The 17,163-nt window shown below is 33.0% G+C and overlaps 2 protein-coding genes across 3 annotated transcripts; one reads left to right on the top strand and one right to left on the bottom strand.

The window, feature by feature from the left end:
• Nucleotides 1-764: 764 nt before the first annotated feature.
• LOC109049203 (transmembrane protein 241) lies at nt 765-6,331 on the bottom strand. Its single transcript, XM_019066912.2, has 16 exons — nt 6,315-6,331; nt 5,149-5,257; nt 4,913-4,959; nt 4,742-4,819; nt 4,553-4,634; nt 4,358-4,435; nt 4,131-4,156; nt 3,673-3,724; nt 3,509-3,557; nt 3,322-3,367; nt 2,977-3,012; nt 2,806-2,840; nt 2,638-2,707; nt 2,363-2,456; nt 2,120-2,190; nt 765-2,007 (listed from the first exon to the last, which is right to left on the bottom strand). The coding sequence occupies exons 1-16, from the start codon at nt 6,329-6,331 to the stop codon at nt 1,950-1,952; spliced, it is 948 nt and encodes a 315-aa protein (XP_018922457.2). The 3' UTR covers nt 765-1,949.
• Nucleotides 6,064-13,290, top strand: LOC109049200 (RIO kinase 3 (yeast)). Of its 2 annotated transcripts, none has more exons than XM_042714681.1 (13): nt 6,064-6,365; nt 7,673-7,788; nt 8,017-8,159; nt 8,757-8,864; nt 8,964-9,073; nt 9,149-9,292; nt 9,844-9,971; nt 10,055-10,237; nt 10,320-10,479; nt 10,755-10,836; nt 11,437-11,525; nt 11,623-11,730; nt 12,867-13,290. In XM_042714681.1, the coding sequence occupies exons 1-13, from the start codon at nt 6,330-6,332 to the stop codon at nt 12,975-12,977; spliced, it is 1,518 nt and encodes a 505-aa protein (XP_042570615.1). In that variant the 5' UTR covers nt 6,064-6,329; the 3' UTR covers nt 12,978-13,290. The 2 variants fall into 2 exon arrangements, with proteins under 2 accessions (XP_042570615.1, XP_042570616.1); XM_042714682.1 differs by having other exon boundaries at nt 6,064-6,344.
• Nucleotides 13,291-17,163: the final 3,873 nt, after the last annotated feature.

Consider the following 17,163-nt stretch of genomic DNA (forward strand, 5'->3'; position numbering starts at 1 on the left):
CAATAATTAATAATTTAGAAAAACAATTCATATTTGATATTTTACATTATAGTGCAATTCTTTTACTACCTTTTAGAGTTACTCTATCCAGTTGAATATAATATAATATAATATAATATAATATAATATAATATAATATAATATAATATAATATAATATAATATAAATAAATAAATTTAATTTAATTTAATTTAATTTTAATTTAATTTAATTATATATTATATTATATTATATTATATTATATTATATTCAACTGGATACGCAAATGAAGCTTGTCATACAAGAACATTTTTGTTCATAATGTTATTACTGTAACATTTTATGACAGTTTCACACCTGCCTTAAAAAATATACTAATGCTGCTTATGGAGGAAAAAAAGGCATCATTGTAATAAAAATAACAAACTCAAAAACTCTCTTTTTGTATGAAGGAAGTGCAGCATCTGTTCTAATTCTTTAGCATTTTTTTTCCATAGAGATGTGTGTTGATTTTTTTTCAGACAACGGTCACTGAATATGTGAAGCCGTCCGACCTGAAGAAAGACATGAATGAAAAAGTTTCCACATGTTCAACTGATCCTCTACAATATTCAAGTCAGACCACCTAAAACCAGACCAGATCCTCAAAACCCACCCTACAGCTGTTCAGTATTTAGTTTGTTTTGTAAGCCACACACTAAGAGTCAATAAAGATATCTTATATTGCTTCTGTGTTTTATGATTTCATTTTATTTTTCAGCAGAAAATAAATGAGAAAAACAAGAGATGGTCAATGAAAATCTTTTATTTAGTATTGCAAAAACTGATTCAAAGAAAAGTTATTTCATAATTGAATACATATAGAAGCTTTAGAAATACAATATCTTAAATGTGGCTCCAAAATACAGTAAATGTCGATCGGCTCAAACAGAATAATCAAAATACTTTTTGCAGGACTCAGTTTTGGGAGTTATTTCTATATTTGAAAAACCCAGATACCCTTAAAAAAATATTATAACCGTCAATGAACCTGCAATAATTATGAATAATGTTAAACATGGGCAACAAACATCTTTTATAAATAACACTAACTTGTTTATGGTGACTGCCATTATGTAAAAATATTTTTTAAAACCTATATGAGAGTTACAGAGGGCTCATGTACCAATGCTATCTTATTGGTTCTCATACAGAGTACTGATGTACGGTGTGACAGTCTTCAGGATATGATCCAGGACTCTCAAGAGTAAACACTGCAGGACAATGATGTGCAAAAGGTCGAACACTAATAGCAATTACAAATGCAAAGTGCAAAACAGAAAATCTAAATCAAGTGACTACAATAAACTGGCCAAATTAAAATGTAGGACTAAAAGAATTAATGTAAATGGTAAACACCTGCTTTTTGTCCTCCTATTTCTGGTTTAACATGTAACTATGGAGGCACGTTTCCACCATGGAATAAAAAATAAAAAGGTAACTGTGACTTTTCATCTCACAGTTCACTTTTTTCTTGCAGAGACTTTCTCACAATTATGATTTTTTTTCTTGCAATTCCGAAAACAAAAGTCAGAATTCAGTGAGATGTTTTGACTTTCTCTCAATTCTGAGTTTACATTTTATTTTCACCACAGAATCAAAAATAAAAAAAGGTAAATGTGACTTTTTATCTCACATATCAGACTTTATCAAAGTTTATACCTAGTTAACATCTCGCAATTTTTACTTCTTTCTCAAATTTGTTTTAACAGAATTGTGAAATATAAACTCAAAACTACAAGAAAAGAGTCAGAATTGTGTAATAAAATAAAAAGTTTTTTTTTTTAATCTTGTGGCAGAAACAAGCTTCCATATGCAACTCAAAATAATAAGGGGGAAAAAAAAGGAAAAAAGGTGAAAATAATCTCATTGAGGCAATTGTCTTTGGTCAAGAAAATCTTCTAAGGCACTGGCCATATTCTTCAACAAACTTATTGAAATCTGTCTGAATACAAAAACAAGGCCTCCCCAGCATAGTTCAGGATGATGCTAATGGGAGAAACAAAAACAATATAACATTTATTTCATTATTTCACTTCATACTGTAAGTAAACAGATAGCTTAAACTCAATATCTTAACATAAAACTGTTCTGAACTCACCAGCACAGAGTCACGGGGCTGAGCACAGCGTGGAATGTGGAAAGTAAAAGGGAAAGACCTGATGCCAGTATCTGCATGCAAGGAGAAAAGAAAACCATTGCACCATTTACATTTTTGTGCTGCAATGCATGTGATGTGAAACCAGCCTATTGCTCGAACAGAACTGACTGGACACAAATAAACAGAGACACTCAGCAAACGATAATTGTGGTTCAAAATATAATTTTCAGAGGTCTATCTCACCTTAGCCAGGAAGAACCATATGCCACAGTGCTCCTGAGACAGACTGCCCTTCAATTTCACGGTTGCCAACATTAGACAAAAGCTGAATATAGCGCTATGAAATGAAATTGATATCTAATGAGCTTAAGATTTGCACACACGATCAATTTCTTTCAACAAAATGGCAATGCATCACTCATTCTGGACTTTTTGCAACTGAAATCCTTGTTGTAAATATACAAAAAATCATGCTAACTTTCATGCATTAGCATGTTCCCACTGAACGTTTGTCTCACCTGCCTAAACAGCCAATATAGAACCTGTATGAAGTCAGGAGAGGGAAATCTAAGGCACCGGATAGATCACCTGAAAGACAAAACACCAAGAAGCACACATGAATCATGTCAGAAAATTATAGAGCTGTAGACAAAAATAATATAATAGTATAAAATGCATTTTATTACCTGTCGAGTATGCAAGAGAGGCAAGTAACAATGCACTAAAAAGGAGTACAAAATTAGATGGGGTTGAAAAAATGACTATATATGCTGAATATATGCATTCAAAATTCATATAAGTCCAAATCTGCAGTTGCACATAAAGGATGATTTTAATTTTCATATTTATCCATTTACCTGGTCATGTAATTGATGAACTGCTCTTCAAGATCACTATAACATTACACATTAAAAACGGCACTTATTATGCATATACTTAAGAGTATAAAAAATAACAATATATAGCATACACAACCATTCTAAAAGTTTAGGGTCAGGGAGTTTTTTTGTTTTTTAAAGAAATTAATAATTCTATTCAGTTAGAATGCATTATTTGACATTTTAATAATATTTCACAATTTTGCAGACTTTTACTGTATTTTTGATCAAATAAAAGCAGCCTTGGTGAGCATAAGAGACTTCTTTGAAAAACATGAACAAATATTACTGACAAATATTAATGTAAATAAAACATGAAACCACCTCAGAAGGATTGTCTTTGTGTTCTTCTGGAATACTTTATATGCACCTAAATTAGAAACGAGATGAGATTAAAAACACACACAGGTAAAATGCACACTTTCATGTGACCAAATCTTAAGTACATCTCTGTAGGTTTCAGATCGTTACTCACAATTCCGAGTCCCACAACAAATAAATTCACACTCACCGACACACAACAGATGGATGGATGCCCATGTGTAGCCACTGGGACCAAACTGAGAGGTGAGACATATAGAACCATAAAGAGGACATATGAAATGTTGATTTTTACTGTTACAGGAAACAGAGATATTGATAACTCACAGAAAATCCCGGTGAGAGTGAACTTACCCGGGGATTGTATAGCATAAGGCTGCTGGCAGATCCCAACAACATACACACACTATAAAAAAAAAAAAAAAAAGATTCTTCTTCAGTATTTCTGTCTTGCTTTCTAGTACAAAGCAATATTACTTAAGTTATTAAGTTCTGTTTTCTTAAAAAATGTATCAAAATGAAGTGAGTTTATGCTTAAAACAAGAAAATATATTGGGTAAGAAAAATAAACTAGGGACTTTGCCCTCACCCCTGTTTTAAGTCACTTCATTTTTATATTTTCTCCAGAAAACAATACTTATTACTCCAATACTTATTACTCCTCAAGTAACTGTATCTTGATTTATGAATGTTTAGATATTTTTACTGGAAAACAAGGTAAAAAAAATCATTTTACAGTGTTGTTATTAATTTAAGATCATGAACAAGCTCTTTTCAAGTAATTTTGTGCTACTTTGTTGAAAGAAACATACCTTATTAATTTCATCCATGGTGGTTTCTTAATAAAGCAAATAGAAAGAAAATTTGCATGACTGGCATTGAAATATGATTATGATATGTGAAACAGTATGAGGATACTATGGAAATGAGCTGTTTTATGATTTCTAATCCTACTAAATACATATAGAAAGGGGAAAGAAACATGCAAAAAATAGATTTTAGTTTGTTCCCAGAAAATAGCAGCTGAAATCAGCCTTACCTCTCTGTGAGCTGCTGTTCTGATGAGAAAAGCAAAGACTTCTGAGACATTTTGAAACACGAAGAAAAAAGGAATGGGCTAAAAAAAGAGCAAAGACAAACATATTTCAACGTAAGCACACACAAAGGTTGCGTGTTCATTCCCAACATTGGAAAGACACTAAAGTTCATGTTTCAGAATACATTTTGTACTTACCAAAAGTGACAGTGCTCTGGACCCGGCATAAATGTTACCAATAAATAAGAAGCACCCAGGAAGCTGGGAAAAAGCTGCAGATCTAAATAACAAACACAGCAAGACTACAGATATTAATAAACAGATCACAATAAAACATAATAAAATGTATAATCCACAAATACTAATCAATGTTTCATATTTAGTTACCTGGAAAAGCCATTGATTTCAACCCAGCCCAGTTTCCATGTAACCAGTAGCAATAGAGCCCCAGTGGAGGTCTGCCAACTGAAGAAAGTCAATTAATGATAAGCATACATATCGAAATATCATGTAAATGAGGAACTGAACTTCAAACATAACCGAGTGTTGAATACTTACCCCTGAAAAATGGTTGGGAATGTAAACTTTAAGATAGACAGGACATACTGTAAAGCAAAAAGCAATTCTACAGTTTGTGTATTCTGGTACCTGTCAGCATTACTATCATTTAACATCCTAGGACCCACAGCTAAACCACAAAATGTGTTTTGGAAAACGCATTATTGCAAATGCAGTATAAAACCATCAGGAAAACACACACTTATGCTGTCAAAAGTACAGTAGAGTCAGTTTACCTTATTTGTGAAGTAAGATGCTGTGAAAAAGGTGCAGAAGATTTGAGGAATAGTGAATGGATCAATATTGATTGGTTTGTTTGATTGGGTGAATTTTTGTCTTTGTTCTCTATTATTTTTTTTTTTTTTTTTTGTTCTGACATCTCATCTGTACTTCCTCTGTTCTGTAGGCCACGCCCACCGTGACACGCAGCACTTTTTTTTAGCTAATAAAAGTCTCGATGAAATCAGTTCTAAATGGTATAGCGAGCAACAAAAATTAAATATAATATTATTTCAGCACTTATACTATTATTTACATTTACATTTACATTTAGTCATTCAGCAGACACTTTTATCCAAAGCGTATTGTTTTATTATTTAGAGTTATTGTTATTTAAAAATATATATATTATTTTATTATTTTACCATTTTATTATTACTGATACCAAATAAAATATTTTGAAAACGAATTTATTCTGCCATTTTATTTTTATATTTATTTTTGCAGAGTAATAATCCGCATTTAGCCGTTTAAATGAAATTGTTCATAAATTTAGAATACTCAACGACGGGAATAAAAATATAATAATGAAATATGCAAAAATAAATTATAATCAATTAGATAATTTTATTCATAAAGTGATTGCTTTCTACCACGAAAGGAATATTTTTAAAAATGAATTGTTTCGAATGAAACAAAAATAGAAAATAATAGTCTCAAAACACTATTTTGTACTGTTTTATGTTTTCAGAACACAGAAGAAAAATAAGTGATAATAAGGAAGGCTTTCTTTTCGTAGATCCCATTATTAAAATATTTTTTATATATTTATGTATAAAATAAATCACTATAATAAAACTACTATAAAAGAAATACTACAAAATAAATCACTATTTTTTTTACTTTTATTTTGAAAAACCAAGTCATGACGTCATATAGGGTTATCCTACCAACCATTGTAGGTTGTATATCTCACATCTGTTTTTATCTGACACATTGTCGGTAACGAATTAATTTGTCGTTTTAAACCACGTTTTAGCGGTTTTGGTCAAATAAATAGTCATAAGTAGTGTTACATATAAAATTAAAGTCGATATTGACGAACGTTACACGAGTTTTACTCTAGTAATCTACGCGATAAAGTGTTACGAGCGTCTCGTTTCTAGTCTGTTTGAATCTAAACCTTCCGTCAACCGACATGGACCAACTTAAGGTAACTACAGAAGAGACCAAGGTGAGATTTCCTAACAGTTTGACCTCACGTTTTGACAGCTGAAATATGTGAAAAACCTCCGGCGAGTGGTAAAATATGAGTTGGTTTAGTACAAGGCCTGTCGACCATTAAGCTGCCTTCACGCGCTGTTATCGGAATTAATGTAAATATGAGTTTCCTAATCGACAATTAGACGTGAACGCCTCTCAAGTCGTATTTTGATACCAGAGTTTCTGAGTTGGGCGGTTCATAAACTTTAAACATGGTGGAGCGGACAACCATTGCTGATGTCAATGCTATTCTCACAACAACTGACGTTACATCACTTTGTCTTGACGCTAAAGCAGTGTATTTATAGGCTATATACGACCGATCATTTGAAGCATATTGTATGTTTTATAAGCAGTGAAACAAGTATGTATTTAACCGACATTCCAGAATTGTCAGCAAACTGCATATGTAACGCTGTGAATGTTTATATGATTGTCAACCAGTGGGATGCTACATTTTATTCTTTCCGACAACAAAACACTTGAATACGACAAGCTCGTGATCTCGACTTCACACGTGAAGGCAGCGTTATTATATAACAGAAGGGTGAGTAATGAGTCTGAACCTGCCTGACTCATCTCTGACCACTGCAGATGAACTTTACCCAGTTAGAACAATACTGTTTAAGTTTATGGGTGAGGTCAACTTCAGCATGTGGACTTTGAAACTCTTGATCTGGACTCCAGTCATCATTTTGTAGGGTTGGGTAGGATGAATAATTAATGCAATAATTAAGACCAGTGTTATTTTAATATTGTTTGTTATAGTATTTATTAAGATTTTGAATTTGCTTTTTACATTTTCTATACAATAATAATTTATATATTTCTATTGATGTAAAATATTAATAAAATATTTATTTTAAATCTATTTATTTGACTGATTTAATGTGAGACAATATATATTTATGAGCTTATTTTAAAAGAATAGTCCACCCAAAAAATGCTTCTTTCTTCTGCGCGACACAAAAGAGGATATTTTAAATGTTAGGAACCAAACACTTTAAATTCTCATTGACTTCCAATGTATTTTTTTTTTTAACTAATGAGATTAACTGTTTGGTTAGTAGTAATAACTTTTATGTTCACAGAAGAAATTAAATTAAAGTTTGGAATGACATGATGGGGAGGAAATGATGACAGAATTAACATTTTTGGCATGTTTAACATGTGACAGGACTTTTATTCTGCTTGTCATCTGCTGATGGTGTTAATTGTAAGAATGTGAGCCTAACTTCTGGGGATAGAGTGTATCAGTCGTTCATGTCTGTTTTCCAGAGCCCATGGGGTGCTCCCGTCCTGGCACCAGCACCCTGCTCTCTGGCTGATGTGATGAGTGAGCAACTGGCCCGAGAGCTGCATGAGGAGAGCAACCCTTTCCCAGAAATCCCAGAGTGAGTCTCACACACACCTACATATCCAATTAATAACACTGTTATGAGTCTAGTAGCCCACTGTCTTTGGTTCGGATTACTTCTTTATATAGAAGCAATAGTAATGCATGATATAGTCACTTGGAATAAGCCTTTTTAGTACTTTAGTCTCAAAAAGTTGTTTGAAACAAGTTTGTCATCATTTCAAACTTGATGATTTTGTATGCATTTACTTCCTGTTATTTTCAGTACCGATCTGGACCTGACCTGCACTCCTGAAGCCGAGACGTCCAGCGACCTGATGCTGGCCCAGATGCTTCAGATGGAGTTCGATCGCGAGTTTGATACGCAGCTGCGCAGGGAGGAGAGGAAGTTTAACGGAGACAGCAAAGGTAAAACAAGAAATGAAATTTAAAAGAATGTATGTTTTCATCTATTGGACTTTTAAACGGTGTATATATATATATAAAAGTTCAGTTTAACTTGAAATTGTGACAGAAATATATTACTATTGTACAATATAATTAACTTTTCAATGTAATAATAATAAAATTAATTGGTAAATAATAATAATAAAATGAACTTAAGAATCACACACATTTTGTTTTAATTTTAACAGAAAATTTTAGTTGTTCTGCACTTTGTTTGCCAAAAAATAAAGGCAATTGTTGATTTTTTTATTTTATTTCATTTTAAAAGATTGATTGTTAATGTTTTATTCCTTCATTTCATTACCACGGGTTTTGCTAATAAATTTGTATTAATATTTAATGAAATTAAATGAAACATTTAATTTGGCTGTTATTAGAATTTTTTTTTTAAACAAATTATTAAGTTTTAAAAAGTTTTATCAATTCAATGCTTTTTGATTATTAAAAGTTTATTAAACCATTAAAATGGAATCGAGAGAAATGAAAGTGGGGGAAAAAACTGAATCCAGAAAAATTCATATATATTTGTGTGTGTGTGTGTGTGCGTTTCACTTCCAGTCTCCATATCCTTTGAGAACTACCGCATGGTTCATCCATATGAGGACAGTGACAGCTCTGAAGATGAGGTCGATTGGCAAGACACTCGTCATGATCCCTACAAAGCTGGTGCTCTTGTTTGTGCCACACATAAAATCATATTTTTATATATCCTTAGCAGTGAATATTTTTTTTTTTTACCTGACTGCATTTGATTTACTAATTCAGACAAACCAACAACGATCCCTAAAAAGGGATTTGTTGGGAAAGGCAAGAACATCACCACAAAACATGACGAGGAAGTCTGTGGACGGAAGAACACGGCACGCATGGACAATGTAAGGCTTGTTCACGCTTTATCCAAAATGACATCTTGAATTGTTCTTTTTTGAACTCTGAATGCGTCTACGCAGTTTGCTCCAGAGGTGCAGGTGGGAGACGGGATCGGCATGGACCTGAAGCTCTCCAACCATGTGTACAACGCTCTGAAACGCCACTGTGACACAGAGCAGCGCCGTAGCGCTCGACTTCATGAGAAGAAGGAGCACTCGACTGCTGTGAGTAGTTTTCCCTTTTAAGAGCTCTACCTATTTTTTTTTCTTTTTCATTTTTATTTTCTTTCTTTCTTTTTTATTGTATTTTTAATTTTATTTAGGGTGTTAAGAGCCAAACCTATTTTTTATTTATTATTTTATTTTATTTTTATTTCATTTTATTATTTTTTTTAGGGTTTTAATTTTTATATTTAATTATTTTTTTTATTTAATTAATTTTGTTTTATTTAGTTTTATTGTAGGATTTTCAGACTTAACACACTGTAGAAGAAATCTATAGAGCCCAACCCATTTTTTATTTAACATTTTAATTTGTTTTGTTTTTTCATTTTACTTTTTAATTTCATTGTATTTTAATTTTAGTTTTTTTTTATCTTAGGGGTTTTAGACTCAACAATAGAATAAATGTAATGTAAAGAGCCCAACCCATTATTTATGTTATGTTTATTTTTGTTTTTTTATTTAAGGGGTTTCAAACTCAACTCACTGCAGAAGAAATGTAATGTGTCCACTTGTATGTATTGACTGTATATTTCATGTCCTCTTTTGCTCAGGAACAAGCTGTGGACCCCAGGACCAGACTGCTCATGTACAAAATGGTGAATGCTGGGATACTGGAGAACATCAATGGCTGCATCAGCACAGGAAAAGAGTCGGTGGTTTTCCATGCTAATGGAGGGAGGTGCGTGCTTTGCATCATTGTGTCTGCAACTCACTAAAGAATTACAATTAACGCAAGCATTAATCTCAATGTGTCTCATGTAGCTTTGAAGAGAAGATTGTTCCCGAAGAGTGTGTCCTCAAGGTTTTCAAGACCACCCTGAATGAGTTTAAGAACCGGGACAAATATATCAAAGACGACTACCGCTTCAAAGACCGCTTCAGCAAGCTGAATCCTCGCAAAATTATCCGTCTGTGGGCTGAGAAGGAGATGCACAACCTCTCCAGGTGATAAACCGATTCAGATCAACAGTGTACAAGACAAAGATTTTACACATTTAAATATGACACATGTGACTGTGACATGTAGGATGAAGAAAGCAGGGATCCCGTGTCCAGAAGTGGTGATTCTGAAGAAGCACATCCTAGTGATGTCATTCATCGGAAAGGACCACGTTCCTGCACCTAAACTAAAGGACTCTACTCTGAGTTCTGAGGATATGAAGAAGGCATACTACCAAGTGCTAAATGTGAGTGTGCTGAAAAACTAGAATGATCACATGAGCTTTGCTTTTGTTAAAAGGGTTTTGGGTATAAAATAAGAAATTAAATAAACAGAGATGTTACTGTGTCCAGGCAGGATTTTTGTTTCTTTATTACAGTGCTTAATTGTGATGAAAATAATGGTACTATGAAATAAATTATGTGCAATTTAATGTCTTTTTCTGTTTTAATTTTGGGGGTTAAATTTGACTTCTGTGTATGATATTTGTTCTTTATATTCACCTCAATCTCTGTCTCACAGATTATGCAGCGGCTATATCAAGACTGTAATCTGGTTCATGCGGATCTGAGTGAATACAACATGCTCTGGCATGACGGACAGGTTTGTTTTAAGCTAGTCTAAACATTCTTAGTAGCACATCTGTATACATTCTGCAGAAGAAGCAAGGCTACTCATGTTTTCATTAACTACACTACCGTTTAAAACATAAAGTCTCTTCTCCTCACCAAGGCAGCATGAATTTGATCAAAAATATGGTAAAACCTTGAATATCTTTTAAAATGTAATTCATTCCTGTGATTTAAAGCTGAATTTTCAGCATCGTTACTCCAGTCTTTAGTGTCACATGATCTTCAGAAATCATTCTAATATGCTGATTTGCTGCTGAAGAAACATGATTATCAATGTTGAAAACAGGTGTGCTGCTTCATATTTTTGTGGATACTGTGATGCATTTAATTTAAGTTTTTTTTTTTTGATGAATGAAACATTCAGAAGAACAGCATTACATTTAAAATAGGAATGTTTTGTAGCATTATAAATGTATTTACTGTCCCTTTTAATCAGTTTAATGCATCCTTACTGAATAAAGTAGTATTATTATATATTAAGTATTATTATTATTATTATTTTATCTTACTAACCTCATGACACCATAAAGTCAATTTGACTGTTGATTAATTTATTTTTTGTCCTCATGAAGTGTGGTTCATTGATGTGAGTCAGTCCATAGAGCCCACTCACCCTCACGGTCTGGAGTTCTTGTTCAGAGACTGCAGGAATGTAGCCAAAGTAAGTGTTTGAACAATCTTGTGGTGCAGTAAAGAGCTCTATAATAGCTTTAAAGCTAGGTTGTGATCATTAATTAATGCTGTTTTCTTCTCTCCAGTTTTTCCAGAAAGCTGGTGTGGCCGAAGCTCTCAATGTATTTGAGTTGTTCAACACCGTGTCTGGACTGCAGATCAACAGCGATAATGAGGCTGATTTCTTAGCACAGGTCTGGAATTCAGATGTTTGTTACTTGCAGTCTGCATTTGCAAAATAATAATAAAAAAAAAAAAAAAAAAAAAAAAAATATATATATATATATATATATATATATATATATATTATATATATATATTTTATATTTTTATTTTTTGTTTTATATATATATATATATATATATATATATATATATATATATATATATATATTATATATATATATATATATATATATATATATAAAAAAATATATATATATATATATATAAATATATAAATATATATATATATATATATATATATATATATATATATATATATATATAGTACTGTGACTAATATGATGGATAAGAAAGTTTGTGTATATGTGTTTTAGATGCACATTGGTTTATTAAAGATCCGAGTAATTTTTAAAGGGTTCATGAACTGCCTTTATTATTTTGTACTGTTCTCTGAGGTCCACTTATATTGTTATCAAGATTTTGACATCAAAAAACAAAATTTAGAAGTAATAGGCTATTTTCTGTCCTGTTTTCACTCTGTTTGAATAGGCGTGGTGCTTGTAGACTCAAAGTAAACGCCCACTGTTCTGATTGGCCAACAGTTGTGTGTTCGACAGCTTCATCCTTCATATATGGACACAGATGTGATTTAGATTAAAAACGCATAAATACTAAGTACATATCAAACTGTCTGTAATAACAGACAAAGCAATAGTGATCACGGTGGGCGGGGCTAAACAGGCAGTGCTGTAGAATCGGTGGGCGGGGCTAAGCAGGTAGTGCTGTAGACTCAGTGGGTGGGGCTAAACATGCAGTGCCGTAGAATCGGTGGGGCGGGGCTAAACATGCAGTGATGTAGAATCGGTGGGCGGGGCTAAACAGGCAGTGATGTAGCAGCAGGCATTGATCTTCTGCGGTGGTGGTGTTTAGCCACACTATTACATCATAAAGTGGCACATTCCACAACCTGCTGTTTTGGCAGATTGGCTTTAATATGAGCTGTTTTTAGATTAAAAAGAAAGTTTTGAGTTCTGAGATTTACAGGATGTTTTGAATAGGTCAAGGGAATTTAGATTTCTCAGTTCATGACTTTTTCCCTTTAAAAATTGGTTGTAAAAAAGCAATTGTATTGTACATTTTTACAGATTGAAGCCCTGGAGAAAAGAAATGAAGACCATGTGCAGAAATCTGGCAAGAAAATCTTCACGGACACCAGTGATGGCAGCCCACCCCAATTAAACACTGATGATGATTAACGCGAGCACAATAGTCATTTAAAAAATAAAGGAGAGAAAATCCCTCCATTCACAAATAAGGTGTGGAATGGGACGAACGCCCATGTCCACGTGGAATACTCGTGCCATCCTTCTGCTGTTAAAGCGTTTGCTCGGTGTTGAAAGTGACACATGGTCATTTGAGACATCAAGCATAACCTGACATTTTTAACAGACAGTTTTGGATGATGGTTAAAAACAGGGGAAAAAAATAAGGAAACCAGTAATTACAGAGAATTGTGTGGTGTTAAAAATGCGTCTCCTTCCACAATAAGAGCAAGCAGAGAATAAAGATCTTATAAGAATCTCTGAATGCTCTGAATTGGTGTGTTGATTTGAGCTTCAGTAATGAGCAGAACTTAAGACATTGATCCAGTCTGTTCATCATAAAAATGACAGCCTGGGTTTTTATGTGAAATCATTTTACTGCTAAGATGACTATTGTATATTTTAGGGCTGGGCGATAGGCTATAACGCATGCGATTGTCACGCGCATTTCGTCAGTAAAGCCAGTTCCCTGATTAGCGCTAAATCACCATCACCTGCTTTCAAATGGAGTGGAACTTAATAGACAGAGCCGTAGCTCACTGACAAGCTACGCAATATTGTGTTCATTATCGCAGATGAATTGCCTTCGATAATGAACGCGATATTGCGTAGCTTGTCAGTGAACTACGGCTCTGTCTATTAAAAGCCTCTCCATTTGAAAGCAGGTGATGGAGATTTAGCGCTAATCAGGGAACCGTGTGGCAGTCGCATGTGATATATCGCCCAGCCCTACTAGATTTGTGGCTTTTGAGATCTTTTGTATAATCAGGTAAAGATTAAATTAAACTGCTGAATGGCATGCTTTGTTCTTCTTTCTTGACCTTCTTGTTCTTGCACTAAATACAGTTTAAAGGAATAGTTCACCCCAAAATTTGATCAGAACTTGGTTGCCAGGTTTTCACAACAAAACCCGCCCAATTGCTACTCAAAACTAGCCCAATCGTGGTTTGAAGGGGGTAAAATTCACATTAAATATCACATTATTGAGGTCCCTTCAACTTGTGGACATGTAAAACAACCCGTGGCAACAGTGTTAAAGTAGCCCAATTCCACGTGAAAACCCTAGACTTGGTAACACTGCCCATAACAGACGTTTTGGGGGGAGCGCGGGAAAGAAACAAAAGCCATATGCCTTATTAGAAATCAGTTTATCATCATAATGTTTTTGAAATGATATTTCAAAGAACTTACAGCTTCTTTAAAACCCTGACTTTTGAGACAAGTTTTAGTCCTTATAATATTTAGTAGCATAGTAGCATATATATATATATATATATACCACGTTACTCTAATCCAATAAACGCTAAATCCAATCAGCCTGACATGAAGACAAAAGGTTACTGTCTCAGAACCCTGGGCTGCTTGACTTGATCTTCTTAGAATGTCATCATCTTTACCTCAAAATGTAATACACAGTGTACATAACTTTTGTACTTTATATACTATTACATTGGAACCTAGATATAACATTTTATCAATTTGTAATCCCACAACATATTATCCGTAAAAAGGTAATTCCAAAGGTCTACATCAAGTTTAAGTAAAAAAAAAAAAAGTTACTTAAAATAATACTTAAAACTTTAACTGAAATAAAATCAAATATAAAAAAAACTAAAACTTAATTCATCTCAGCTAGTTGCAACATTTATTTTCACATGATGCATTTAAAAAATAGACATTAATATAGACATTTAAAAAAGAGAGAAAAAACTAATAGTGTCTAAATAATGCTAAAATAGCACTGGTCAGTATTAGTCACATCTTAAAATTGTTTTTGTACTTCATAATGAAATTATGTTTGATAATTTTATATTTCATATCAAATTTCTATCAATAATAATAATTAATATCATCATAATTTTGGTTTATCTCATGATGGAGAATCTGTCATTCCCAGCGCTGAAATTGGAGAACATGTAAACAAAAACAGACCAGAACGTCAATAGAAAAGATTTTTTGCTGATTCGTCTGGTACTCTTCATTCTGTCAACATGAAATGCACATCCTTCATGTCAGATGTTTTAAAAACAATACATAGAAAAGTAGGTCTAATGCATCGCATTTAACCCTTAACCTTATTCTACACAATACTATACTATAGTATATATCCACTTAAAACTTTAGAAAAAAATGTTGTCTTGGATGCATGAAATATATTCGATATATTTGCATATAACTGTTATGCCCCTAAGACTATTTCCAAAAAACAACCTTGAAACTTGCAAAACACTATATTTAGGGGCTTGTATAGGGACAAGTTGTATAACTATGTCCCATAATTCCATCAATTTCTACTTTGTTCCCCTTTCCTCAAACATGTATGCATGCCTGAGAATGTGTACAGTTGATTATGTATCTGCATATGTGTGATATTTTCCCATGACAAAAAAAATTCCTAGTAGGACAGTGTGTTTGTGTGTAATCAGATTACAGCCTGTCTCATCTTCACTCTTTAAAACTGCATATTTCAGCTAATAACTTTAATTACTCTGTTTATGTTATTATGCTTTCTAGAAATCCTGTGACTTTTACATTGTCTTACTCAAATAACAGTTTCACTAATTAGATCTCAGTTGTTTCTCCCATAGACAAAATAGAGCAAAAATTGAGACATATAGCTCTATACTCTTAAATGTATTATTATTTGTCCAAAGAATTTTTAGAAGTAACAATTTAGATAATATGTAACATAACAGAATTCCATAAGACTCCATAACTATAATATCTGAGCAATGATAACAATAATACTTTAACAATGCCCATATCCAGTTCTGAACTTACTCAAATTATTGACTAATGACTAATACCACAAAAAGATACTTAAAGGCATTTAAATCCCTAGCACTAATTCCTTTGGAATGAAGCATTTTATGTTTATAAGACATTGCATTGATTTGACAATTAACACACACACACACAAACTAATGCATAATATGTATACGTTGCTTCTTTGTGACATATGGTGGCCTGAAATGCAAGATGCATCTATAATATATAGAGTAGACTACTACAAATATATGCAAATCTTGAAAAATATGAGATTTACATCAGGCCAAAGCAACCAAACTAATCCCAAATAGCCCGACAGGCTCATCCACATTATATATGTCATGCACCCATGAGCAGAGAAAACAGTTTTAATGTCTGCAAAGTTTGGATATAGTTTTATCTCTACATAGATTTCTGTCTGTGAGACCAACACATCTGTGCATATTTTAATGGAAACTGTGTTTATTATTTCCTTTTTGCATTTGGTTTTCGGTGACAAGCCATGTGTGGAAGCCCTGCCCACTTCATCTATGTGAGCTTAACTCATACCTTTCCCTCTCAAACCTATGATCGACCCGATGACATCTGCTGTTTCCTGTGACATGAAGTAGAACGAGACTGCTGCTGAATGAAGCAGTGAGAGAAATAGAAGGAGACATGCATATCTGAAAGAAGTTGAGAAGAGGAAGAAACAAAGAGTATTGAAATTGATTAATCGCAGTATAAAAATGGCCTTTATTAAAAAGGGTCAAAAGAAAACCTACATTTCAACATTCAAGTTTGACCTGAAGACTTCAGCCGCATTGCAGACTCCGCTGGATGTGCCGAGGAGAACAGAGAATGGATTCAAGCCAATGAACAGAGAGCAGAGCTGTCAGAAATCAGGAGAATCAGGTGAGAGATATTTCTACACTTTACTAATTCCCATAGATGAATCATCTTTAAACCGTTTTTAAACTTCATCATCATCATCATCTTTAAACTTTTTGCAAGTCTCTTATGCTCCAAGTCTGCATTATTTGATCAAAAATACAGTAATATTGTGAAATATTATAAGGATTTAAAATAAATGTTTTCTATTTGAATATGATTTAAAATGTAAATTTTTTTTTATACAAAGCTGAATTTTCAGCATCGTTACTCCAGTCTTCAGTGTCACATGATCCTTCAGAAATCATTCTAATATGCTGATTTATTCTAAGATTTCGGATTATTGTCAATAATGTGTACTGCTTACTGATGAGGATTCATTGATGAATAAAAAGTTCAAAAGAAAATCTCTTTTAACATTAAAAATGTTTTTACTGTCTCTTGATCAATTCAATGTATCCTTGCTGAATAAAAATATTAA

This window comes from Cyprinus carpio, chromosome A24 (assembly GCF_018340385.1).
Source record: "Cyprinus carpio isolate SPL01 chromosome A24, ASM1834038v1, whole genome shotgun sequence".
Classification (NCBI taxonomy): Eukaryota; Metazoa; Chordata; class Actinopteri; order Cypriniformes; family Cyprinidae; genus Cyprinus; species Cyprinus carpio.